At 33.6% G+C, this 12,872-nt stretch overlaps 1 protein-coding gene across 1 annotated transcript in view; it reads right to left on the bottom strand.

Annotated features, from left to right (window-relative positions):
- Window positions 1–12,872, bottom strand: part of ADGRB3 (adhesion G protein-coupled receptor B3) — a 446,784-nt gene that overhangs the window by 252,532 nt on the left and 181,380 nt on the right. Inside the window, exons 4-5 of the mRNA XM_066314980.1 lie at window positions 9,914–10,075; window positions 2,631–2,795 (exon numbers count right to left, since the gene is read on the bottom strand). Of these exons, the coding sequence (XP_066171077.1) occupies window positions 2,631–2,795; window positions 9,914–10,075 (327 nt within the window). The remainder of the gene's footprint in view (window positions 1–2,630; window positions 2,796–9,913; window positions 10,076–12,872) is intronic.

The following is a 12,872-nucleotide window of genomic DNA, read 5'->3' as shown; positions in this document are numbered from 1 at the left end:
ATTTTGGTCACATGCAGTTTGAAGGGTCTTATTAAAAACAATGCCTTATAAAAAAGACTGGTATTTTTAGGCAAAAGTGAGGGCCATTCTTGTATCATGTAAATAAACCCTGAGCCCTCTGAAGTGATTTATAAGAGCTGCAGTGATAGTTCACATAGGTCAGATTATAAAGTTACTGGTCCTGACAGTGACAGTAGATGTCTTTAGTTGAACAGGAAAAGGAAAACAGGATTTATCACTTGACCTCACATACAGTCTCTCGTCTCTGTATTCACAAAGCTGAATATATTTTAATCATTCATCCTCCCTCTAAGGTAAATGATCCCAGTTCTTCAATATTCTTTTGAGATAAAATGTAGCGGGACAAATGTAGCTCCTCCTTTCCTTCCTTCCTTCCTTCCTTCCTTATCAGATCTGCTGTTTTGTTTGCATATTGCATAATCTTCTTTCTGAATTTGTCAAGTTAAATGTCTAAACAAAATGGAAATGGTGAAAATGGCTGTGTATTTAGTAATTTGTATTAGCCCATGCAGTTGAGTTTGGATGAATATTCTCCTGAGTAAAGGTTAATGATTGCTAATAATAATTCTGTATATAAGATATATTGCCTATTTGTCTTGAGGTAAATGAAAATATTAAAAACCAAGATAATGAAAACCATAAAGCAATTATGCTTCCATACAAGTTAAAAACTATATGGTCGATAATATTAGGACTAGACAGTATGTTTAAAAACAGGCAAGCATTATGAAATGTGTTATGACTAATTGTGCTAATTCTGGATCTTGCATTCATAGAGATTGCGACAATCATCAGCTCCTCATTGCCCTTGCAGTTAAATATAATCTCAAAATGTAGGTTCTAATATAATTTTGATTAATACTAGTCCTTGAAAACCTGGTTCTATAACTACTAGTGCTATATAAGCATCACCACTCCAAACAAGGAATTTCGCTTGGTGCATTTGCCGAACCCTGTTTCAGGATTCTTCTGAAGGGGAATTGGAATAGCAGCTCCCTAAGCTGTTGGTGTTAATATCTAAAATAAAAAGCAGAATCTTAAAGTTGGTGATTAAACATACTGTTCTATATGGGTGCATTACTGTTCAGTGGATAAACAGTAAGCTATTTTGCTAATGTCAGACATTAACAACAGCACATTTCAAAGATACTATCCATATCCTGCCTGGGCCCAGGATCTCAGCACCAAATGAATTAAAGGAAGAGATTTTCTGAGGCTTTTCCCTAAAGTTATATATTAAATATTCTATGTAATGCCTGGTTGTGAACCACTTCTCAATGCAGATGCCTCTGAAGCTATGAAGCTACATCCTGATAATTTATTCAGAAGAAAATGGAAATCTTTCCAAACATGGATGCTAGTTCTACTCATTAATCATAAAAGGTTTATGTGAAGAGGAAAACATTATGGAAATTAAATTTCAATGCACCCTCTTCAGTTTTATTCGTTGCTATATAGTATTATTTAGGGTAGAAAAGATTAAATCAATTATTATACTGTCTTTGGAGAAAACTCATTCTGTGGCTTCTCATATATATTTCATACATCTCTCTTATTTATCTTTAGGAGGAAAGAGTATATGAGTTTTCTTTTTTAGAAATACCCTTAAAAAACGAGAATTCAACATGAAGATTCTCTTAATAAACTCAACATACAAATTGCAGCAAATCTTAATATTGAGCAAAGACCTAAAGTGTTACTTTTAAATGTAACAGTACAGAAGTGCCTCTAAAAGTAATTTAGGTAGAAATGATGGTTCAAAATCCAGAGTTCTCTAATTGTATATTTTGACAGATTAGGTGTAATATCTTTTGTGTTTCTTCACAATACCGAAGCAAATTGGATGCATTATATGTATACAGGCATTTTGAAAAACTGGGTCTAAATTAATCACAATCTAAAGACAAAATGTTAAAAATCAATTTTGCAAGAATATTTTTTTAGTAAGCTTTAATTTTAGTGGATAGACAGTTTAACATGAAGCCCATACATTGTTTATTTGGTTAGTGCCAATTTTTTGAAATTGGTTTAGCACATAACTATCAGAAATGAGGCACCTAAAATCTGTACTACGAAAACTTAACAGGTATTCAAATGATGCCCTAGCTTGTGTTAGCCTTTCTGTCTGCACACATGTAAATAATATCCATTTTGAATAACTTAGCATTTCAAATATTACGGTTTCACAAATATGTTTGTCATATGATGAATAAATAATTACAGTGAATCTCTAAGCAAACATAATTCATACAGATATAGTGGACATAAACTATGTGACCTCTGAATGTCTCTCTTTAAGCCATACTCAGGGAGTTGTCTGCCTTTTGCTTGTCTGAGACCCAGCCTGAATCAAGACTTCCTACACAACATATTGTGCTCTACAGGCAGAGTACTTCAAAGAAAGTAAATATTGTTTGCATCTGTCTTGAAGACTCACCCTCCTGACTATATACTTTAACCACTAAAATCAGAATTATGAACATTATTACTCAAGCTAGTCACTTTGGATAATGTTTTTTTTTCCTGTGTGCAAAGGGCTATAAAAGAAATCCCAAGCAACCCACATTAAATGCACTGTAAGAAAGCAGAGAGTTGCCATATGAGCTCACCAGGGCAGAGTGCAATATTGCAAGGTTTGTGCTGTGTTTCAGGTCCATCACATGATCTTCCCCCATACTGGGGAGGTATGCATGACCTTGTTCTAGTTCTTTGGCCTCGACCACATGTGAATGAACACAAACTCCAAGGTGACCATTCCTCCCAAACGCCATGTACTGCAACAAACCATACAGATTTTAACCAGAAACAGACACACAAGTAACGAAAGGATTTCAAAATAAACAAGATCAATATTTTAAATGCAAGTTATTTTGCCACCTTCAAAGAAATCAGTACATTGGTAAGCTTTATCATAGGAAAACATATACTTTTTTGATCATAGGAAAACATATACTTAGTTGATTTTAATTTAATCATATTTGCTCTAAAGTATATTTAAAATATATTTTGAAACATTTTCTCTGATCTTTAAACTAATCTTACTATCATGTTTTCTCTTCTTTGACTGTTTTACACAAGATGACTTTCCTTTTCAGAAGTTACATAGGACATCTTTGGTCACTGACTCAATATGTTTAATAGCCCTGATTTTCAGGGGGCTAGTTTTTGTGAAAACCAGGGATATACTTTCTGTATCAAGGCAACTCTAAAATCTGGAAGCAATCAAAATTAAGCTTTCTTTTAAAATTACAGGAATAAATGCACTAATTTATTACTATGTCAGTATCACAAATTGGAGCAGTAATCTTGAAGTCTTTTCAGTTGTTTAAAGTCTGGTGGAAATATGGCAGCAGATTATCTTGATTATCTTCCTAAAACATTCCAAGACCATATAAGTAAAAGAGATATGCACCATTAACTTCCATGAACATATTCATTGATTTAACACACCATAATTCATGCTTTACTCTTGGAAAAACATTCATTCAACAAGCCGCAAATACCTTCACAGTTGACAATTAATTACAAACGTATACCACTATCTTTGTATTTGATAATATTTTTGTTTCTTATTATTAATATAAGGAATGATAGAAGATTAATCTTTCTCTACTTCAAACGTTTTCCACTATAGGAAACTGATATACAATATCCATGTGAGCTTACATACCATTTGCAATCCTTTTACAGAAAAATTCAGTGAAATTTTCAGAAAGTTCTCTAGACATATATTCATAAAACAGTTCTATATAAATTGAATAATACTGCAAAACAAAGTTTATCTATTTTTCTTCTGCTTAAATTAAGAGCATTTGCACGACTATAAATTCGGCAATGTGAGAACAGGAATGTAGTGGTGAGAATTGCAGCAATGTTAAGCATTTAGGAGAAATCCAAAGACTTAGTATCCAGACTGAACATCTCACTGAGTACCACATAATTCTGTTTCTGAAGCCCTGTCTGTTTGAAGGGTGTCTGGAGGGGCAAACTGTGTATAACATCTGAGTGCATCAGTGGTAATGATTCAAAACATTACAGAAGAAATACATTTTCTGTTTTGTTCTCACTTTTTTTTATCACTGTGAAAGAATTTCTCATATATAGGTTTCCTTTGCCCTGAAGGCACATATCACCTGCCCAGTTTCTACAAATACAACCCTTTTCTTGCAGGAATCAGAATAACATTTCCTGAGGTGAAATTCAGTTGCAAGGCTGTGGAAGGACATTCAGCTCCCTGGCATATTATCACAAATTCATCAGTAAGATCAAGGGGAATTCAGAAAGTAGGTAAGTTCTATTGCCTTTCATTAAAAGTAAGAAAAATTGTCATTTCAGGCACAGTGTTGAGATAAAAAGTTTGTTAGTTAACTTCTGAGAAATTGTACCTGACAGAAAATGTCAAACTTTATTCAGGGAAGATTTTAACCCACTGGACAACAGCTCAATTGATGAAAGGTTATAATTTGGTCACATAAAAGTGGTTCAAAAAGACCACATCCTAAATCCTTATTATCTTACTCTAAATATCACATTCAGTTATATTAAAAAAAAAACACCAAAAACCCCTCAGGAACAGTCTAAAGTAATGTTAAAGTGACAGATTTTAGTCTAGTTAGTTTAGAAACCTTGATTAATTGAGACATTTTTGTCAAAAGCAGAAAGCCTAGCACTTCTAAATATAGTAAACTTATGACTATACCTGCGCATAACTCTTTTAGTTTTATCTGTTCTCAACAAGTTTTATACTTCTACACCTGTTTTGATTCAGGTATACAATCCAAATATTTTTTCTCATTAGCAAAGTATTAAATTAAAAATCCACCCACATCTCTGAGATTCCAAATTTTTATCATATAAGCAAAACTAAGGCGAAAAGTTTGTCAGGTTAGATTCCAAACAATAACAATGACATAATTTCATCTCCTGATACCACAATGGTTGATTAAAATGTTCAGATGCAACAAGAATTTTAAAAAGTTTAAAACTTAGCTAAACAAAATTAATCCAAATTCTAAAAATATTATTCTCTTGAAAAATATTAAATTGGAGAGGTCTTGACTCTGTGTAGACATAGAGTGTGTTTTTTCAGGGCACAAGTTTAAGCCTATTGCTTAATTTGGATTTTGATTCTATGCTGTCAAAATGTTCTAACTTAGTTGTCTTTATTTAAAAAATATTAAAAAATGCTGAACAATTCTTTGAAGGTACTGTCTTTAACCAAGAGGATGTATATTTCTTCTAGCAAGAGTTGACTGCATGCTAGCAGCAACACAGTACAATTCTTATGTGATTTTGGAACTAAACATAAGCCAAAACAAAATGTTTCATTTTGGGTGCACTGAAAGCAGCCTCTGTTTATTTGTGGTTTAAATTAAGCTGTGCCAAAAATCATCTTCCATGACAAATTTTATCTCATTAAGTAAAAATTTCACAGCACCTTCTTGCATTTATAGACTTTTGTATCTGAAACTAGTAGTCCAATAATAAATAAGTGTAACTCTGAAACAATGTTACAGAAGTCCCCACTATTATCCAGATTATCTTTAAAAGAACATCTTAATTTAAAGTTTCTTACCCCTGATTTTTCTTTCTGGTATTTTATTTACATCTTCTTTTTTTAATAGTATTTTGTAATGCAAAAAAATCCCCTATAGCATCTGATGAATTATAGCCAGATGAGCTAAGCCAAATTACACCAGATGGAGAGCTGGCCCGCAGAGGAGTTACTGTTTTCTATAACACAGTTTCAGATGCAAGATTCATTATTTGGGACAAAAATATTCAAATTATTGCCAGCTTCTCTGTCAAAAACATTGCTAGCACAACAAGTTTGGATTACTGCAAAGCATCTTTCCCATCTCTCTGCCACTCTGTGAACCTAATCATGTTGAAGTGAACACCCACAGTGTTCACAACACACAACTGCTGTGAAGTGGAAGGAGGCGTTAGGCCATGCTGGCCTTCATCCTACAAACATATTTTGTGGCTTCTTATTGGGGTTTAAATTCTTTTGATATGTTCAGCTTTAAATTAAACAGATATTAAAAAAGAATATGATGGCCATTGATGTGGTGCAGGTCTAGTACTGTTTAACATCTTCATCAGTGACACAGACAGTGGGATTGAGCACACCTTCAGCAAGTCTGCAGACAACACCAAGCTGAGTGGTGTGGCTGACAAACCTGACAGACAGGATGTCATCCAGAGAGATCTGGACAAGCTGTAGAAGCAGGCCCATGGGAATGTTATTAGGTTCAACAAGGTCCAGCACATGGCTTGGGGGCAACCTGATTTCAACACAGGATGGGAGATAAAGGGATTGTGAGCAGCCCTGCAAAGGACTTCAGGCTGCTTGTGAATGAGACATTGGACCTGAGCCAGCACTGTGCATTTGCAGCCCAGAGAGCCACACACATCTTGAGCTGCATCAAAAGCATCATGGCCAGCAGGGTGAGGGAGGAGATTCTGCCCCTATGCTCCACTCTGGTGGAACCCCACTTGGAGTGTTGCATCCAGCTCTGGGGTCCTCAGCATAGAAAGCCCTGAACCTGTTGGAACTGATCCACAGCACTGCAACAGAGATGATCAGAGGGAACATCTCTCCTAAAAGACAGAATAGAAGAGTTTGGGTTGTTCAGCCTGGAAGAGAGGTCTCCATGGAGACCTTATTGTGTCCAAAGATGTGGACAAGCTTTTTGTCAGGCCCTGCTGCAATAAAATAAGGGAGAGATAAAAAGGGAGATAAGTAAAACTACCTTAGCAAGTAATATAGCCAAAAATATCAGCTGCATTTGAGAATACAAATGTTTGCAATGGCTCACTGTTTTCCTGCTCCTACCATGTCTTGCTTTACCCATAAGCTTGAAAATGCTAAGCTACAGCTAAATTTTGTGGCAAAAGGTGTTGAAGGCAATGGAGAAGAAGAAAGAGAAGCTGAGGTGATCTGCAGGTATGGAAATCCCATGTTCTTTCCCCTTAAGTTTTAGCTGTGTTAGAAATTGTTCACTAAACTCAAATGAATCAGTAGCACTGCAGTAATGGATCTTGAGGTGTCCCCACTCACAAAAGAATCAGTGACAATAAAAATTATCTGAGCTATGTTTTGTTGTCTGCTATGCTGTACTTTTCTAGAATAGTACTGGTCTGAAATAAATATAAATAACCCAAAAATTATGTAAAAAATTATGTATGTTGTTCCTTCATTATTTTGTTTGAACTATCAGTAGTACTATTTTGAAATTTAAAGTTCTATTCCAATTCATACATATATATGAAACTAGGTGAATCCCATTTTCCAAATTTTCCAGGACATTGAGATCACAGAGAAATATGTTCTCTAACATTCCAGTGAGTATCTTGGACAGCATATAAAATATGTTAAAGTGTATATAAAGAATATCTAAAGGCAATAGAAAAAGTAGTCTGAAAGCTTTGCATTAGTATTTGCAAGTTTAACAGGTTCCTTTGAAGCCTACGGATAAATGCATGAAGTACACTAGGTCATTCTACATATTTTTATTCTGTTGAAGGGGTAACTTTTTGATTAGGAAACATTCCAGCTCTCACAATGCCTCCCACCCCTTTTCTAATCATTTTGTCAAATACCTGTTTTAAATACACTAGTGTACACACCACATTTTTTTATGGTTGGACCATAACTGAATAACTGAACTATGCAACTTTCTGAGACAGGATACACAATAGAATGAGGACAGAGGATAATTGGGCTAATAATTAAAGGGATGTTTTAAAAATTAATGGAGCTGTGCCTAGGAAAAACACATTTCTAAATTGCTAATCTTGCACAATGCTACACACTAGTGACCCTGTAGTGAGACAGAGAACATAAATTAATAAGGTTATTGTAACTGTATGGAACAATATGCAGGATTAAGCCCAGAAGACTAATTATTTAGGAAAGGTAACTCAATATACATAGAGATTATCAGAATCAGCTGTGGTGAGCTGAAAAAGAAAGTATCTTGGCAGTATAGAGACTATAAATTGGTAGCTTTTGCTCATATTGGGTATCTGGAAACAAACGCCGTATATAGGAAGATATAAGGAAACAACTCCTTTGTCACCTGAGAAATACGGAGCAGTGTTTTAGGGTGAGCATTGTTTAAAGTTTGTTTGACCATATCATATCTAAGAATTAACTTCTTTCCAGTTTTAATTTGACAGCAAATTAATTACCTTGGCTTTTGCATTACCTGGATTTTTTTGTTTTGTTTTGCTTTGTTTTTGTATGAAAACATCGTATCACTTTCTGGAGACAATGAAGATAAAATTCTGAAAATTAGGTGATTTAATCCTGTTTCCTCTTCTTAGTACTAATTAGCAAGAAATCAGGCAGAACTCATTGTGAAAAGTGGACTGTTGTTTTCACATTCATTCTTCACATAGCTTCAACTGAATATTTCTGTCTTTGATTGTTTGCAATATTTGTTCATTTCTTTTATAGTTCTCCTCTTTCCCTTCTTATTTTTGTACATGAGATTTCTTTTGCAGTATTTACCCCTTCTGGTACTATCTGAGCTACTCTAACTGTTTTAGAAATACCTGCCATTTTTATATGGAAACACTTCCATGTGTAAAGTTCTACCACTTTTAAAATATTAAAAATTTAGCTCTAACTAGACATTTCTACTCTGAAATATTAGAAATTTTCATGTGAATTGCTTAACTTCAGCATAATAGAAAAGCAGTAGTTGTTGAGAGCAATGCTTGTTACCATCATCCATCACCTAGAGACAATCTTGTAAGTTGCCTTCCATTACAGAGGCTCCCTAAATGCTTATAAATGCTTATACACAAACTCTGATAGGATCATATGCAATTCCCATTGGCCATTTGTCAACACACAGTAACATGAGAGTTTGATTCTACATATTACTGCTCATTGAGATGAAGTCCAAGAGTTCTCGTTTGACAATTTAGTTTACGTCAAAAATGTACTGAGCTGCAAGCTGAAGATGGCTCACCCCTCTCTTGGGATCAAACGTTACAGAGACCTGAGTAATTTTTACATCTGAAGGATGGTCTTTTTTTTTTTTTTTTGGCATTTCAGTCACAATAGAGGAAAAATAATGTAGTCATGGGGCATATGCCTTCCCTCTTGCTTCCCATCATAGATTAATCCACAGGTAAAGTCTAAAGAAAGATGTGCCCTTTCAGCAACTAACTTGAATATGCCTGTCTCTTCTCCTTAGTGTATAACTACTGCTGAACTCCAACAATGCCCAGATCTCTCAGACAAAAGGAGTAGGAAAACTGCGATGCAAGACACTGATGACCTTTACTGTGTGTCAGATGTAAGAGAGTTCCTTTTGTCTGATCTTTTTTCCTTTGATAGGTAGCTGTTGCCCTTTCTTGCCAAAACAATGTAAAAGGAAGTCCATGAAGACATGGCTGTTCATAGAACATTGTCTGGCCCTTTGCCTAGAAGAGAGTATTCTAAACGGCAAAGCAATGGTAGTGTCAAATAATATATGTAAACCCACCCTCTTAATTAGTCTCTGCTTCTTAATATATTCATGATCTGTATTTCTTCCCTAGTTTGTCTTTTTACTCATGCTAACTTATCTTTTCTGAGCAAAAATGAGAGAATATAGACCTTTTACAAAAAATATGAAACTGTCTGTAAAAAAGGTGCTCTTGTTCCATATCTTGACTGTTCTGAAAATAAAAACAATAACCTACATGAAAAAAATTCACAGGTGAATAGAATTACAATTCTCTGCTTTAATTGAAATGCCCCTATAAAATCCACATTAATAATAATAATAATAATAATAATAATAATAATAATAATAATAAATATAGTTTCAAATTCTTATCATTATACAGTTCAAAAACATCCACAATTTTATTTATTGGCTGCTAACACTACCTGGACAGAGGGCAGTGTTATTGCAAACCCTTGATTCTCTTAAAGGGCCGCTGCAGTGTGTCCCGTAAGGTGATACACAAGTTCTGGTTCGCACCTGCGACCCTTGACCACAAGTAACTGAACACGTACTCCACTGGGCCCACTCTTCAACACCAGATTCACCTGTATTCAAGACAACAAACAAACATGAATATAGACATAAGTATTATTGACACAATTTTTTTTCCTGAAGCTCATTATCGTCTGCTCTTGCAAATCAAAGAAAAAAGTACCACACCAAAATAAATATTTAAAGGTTTATGGAGTAAAGCAGCTGTGAAAATGTGCAATGAATAGAAAACAAAGACACCTACAATGCTGCAATCACATAACGCCTGTCAGAGGGGAACACTTTGATGTCTTAGCATCATTTACAACTTTATGAGAAATTCTGCCCTTTAATACTTCAGAAACAACACTACCTTCAGGATTCTGTAAGTACATAGACAACTCTTTTTATATAATAGCAAAGGATTTATCTTTGATATTTATACTGATCCCTTTAAAATTAAGGCTCAGTAACAGTTTAAGGAACCCTACAAGTAAGGGAATTCCAATGAAAAAAACCCTAGAAAAACCAACCCCTAATGTCTAATATTTTCTTCAGCAGAGTAATACAGCATTTAAAAGAAGTTCCCTGGCAAAGAAAAGCTTTTTTTAAACTAAATTTTAACCTGAAATGTGGGATGGAAACTTTGATAATTTGCTGCACAGATCTTTCTTTTGACCTACAGGTATGCTGAATTCTTGGCTGTGCCAGACCTCATTACTGCACATAATGCATATTACTATGTTCAAAATTGTCAAATGTGATTTACTAATACTGTATATAAGAAAAGAGGATTTTTTTTTGGAGATAAAATACTATATATTTTTCAAAAGCAAATAATGCATAAAATTTTCTTGCATGGATGCTCTGGAAAGAATGCTTGAATTTAATTATCATGAACAGCTATACGCACAAAGGAATTCCTGTTCAGAAAAATAGATCCCTTGAGTATTCTCAGAAAGCAAAAGCAAAAATAATTTGAATATACCTCACTAAACAATTTGGGTAAATAAATGTGCATTGATGTTTAGCTTCTTGTGTTAAAAAATCAGCATGTAATGAAAAATGGCAGCTGAAACCCTTATTGCATGTTTGATTTTTAAGTGTAAGTCCATTTTGAAACAAATGGGACTTTCTGTTTTAAAATCAGTGTCATGATAAAATCTGCTACTTGAAGAGCTTTTTTGAAATTTCAGTTATCTCAGTATACTTGTAGTCTTCCAATAGTTTTGATGTTGATCACAATTGAGGCTTTGTCTGCAAACCAGGAGTATTCTGGTGCTATCTTCCAAAAATGCAGTAAGTGACATACTATTTCTTCAAATGGTGCTTTGTAGGAAGAATCTGTGAATCTCTCCAAGCTGTCTTTCTTTTAATTGTTTTTTTTTCCCCCAAAGGTCAAGCACGAAACCTTTGCAATATGATTGTTTCTGCTAGACTTCTAAGATTTAATAATGAGGCTATTCAATGCTAAAAAAAAGTGCTTCTTATTCAGTAAAAAGACAGAATGTTTTATAATTAGCACACAAATCCCTCTGTTTTTAATAAAATTATATGCAATTCTAAAAATTTCTACAGAAAAGCAAAAAATTATAAGCTTTCTTTCTACACACAAAAAATTCACCAGTGATTTTTTTTAGTCTTTTTTTTTTTTTTTTTTTTTTTTTTTTTTTTTTTTGGTTAAACAAAAGAAAAAAAATCAATGATTATTGTTTTAATAGTACTTGTGACATGAATTTATCTCTTTGATTATGCTGTTAGATGGCTTGGGTTCAGGTTAGATGATACAACATGCTAAATATATTTAATATGTATGTAGACATTAACAATTATAGAATATGTACTATAAGCCCTGCATGCATGGTAACAAGACTTGTATTACTGTGGATTTCTAGGCTAATACTTTTTGTCTTTTCCTACATGTTTGAAGTTTGACTTTGCCTTTACTAAAATAGTTTAAATGAAAGGTCAAACAGTAGAAAAAAATCTGCATTATGTTTCTCAACGTGTTCTTCATTATGTAGAACAGTTATATATACCCAGTTTAAACAATCCGTTATTCAACACAGACATGTTGACAATGGGCATCTAATAAAATAGGGAGATTAAAAATTCATTCTTTTTTGTTTTTTTCTACATCTTAAAGTGATAAAAATTTTACTCTTAACTTGTGAAATATGATGGAAAATAGCAGCAACATGATTATCAGACTGTGGTCAGGCTGTTGTGTGGCTGAGTGAATTTCAAAATTATTATTAATTATTAGAAGTCCTGAGTATATGTATATGTACTGTTCATTCACAAAAGGCATAATCTCTTAATATACATCATCATATGTAAAGAAGTCTTAAACATTTGCTGGAGAAAGATCCTACATATTAACACGCTGTACAGTGCAAAAAGAGCAAAATGAAGACAAAATAAAAAACACCAGCTGCTTTGCTTCCTTTCACACAATGCATTATGATTTTTGGTAATTTTTAAATTTTCATAGTATTTTTTACTTCTTTCAGGATGAATATTACTTATTTTAAAAGATTTAAAAGAAGGGAAATATCTTCACGTATATATAATTGTTAATGTACAACTTTAATTTAAGCACATAAAGACTGCTCTATTTTCTAGAATAAATCTAGGTTGAGTACATAATCTGCAAATATATCTTCCATTGTTTGATTTTCTCTTATCCATTTTTTTCTTTTCTGAAATGAAAAATTTTAAAGGGCTACTTTTTATTTACCTTCTTCTTTTCTGTTATTTGAGAACTCTTAAATTTTTATATCAGTCATAATAAATCTACAATCTCAAATTATCTCTTAGCAAGCTACCAAACTCTTATTCCACCCTGATGCTTGACACATAAGAGGAAAC

The sequence above is a fragment of the Sylvia atricapilla genome, chromosome 3 (assembly GCF_009819655.1).
Source record: "Sylvia atricapilla isolate bSylAtr1 chromosome 3, bSylAtr1.pri, whole genome shotgun sequence".
Classification (NCBI taxonomy): Eukaryota; Metazoa; Chordata; class Aves; order Passeriformes; family Sylviidae; genus Sylvia; species Sylvia atricapilla.
This window is presented reverse-complemented; position numbering and strand designations above follow the sequence as displayed.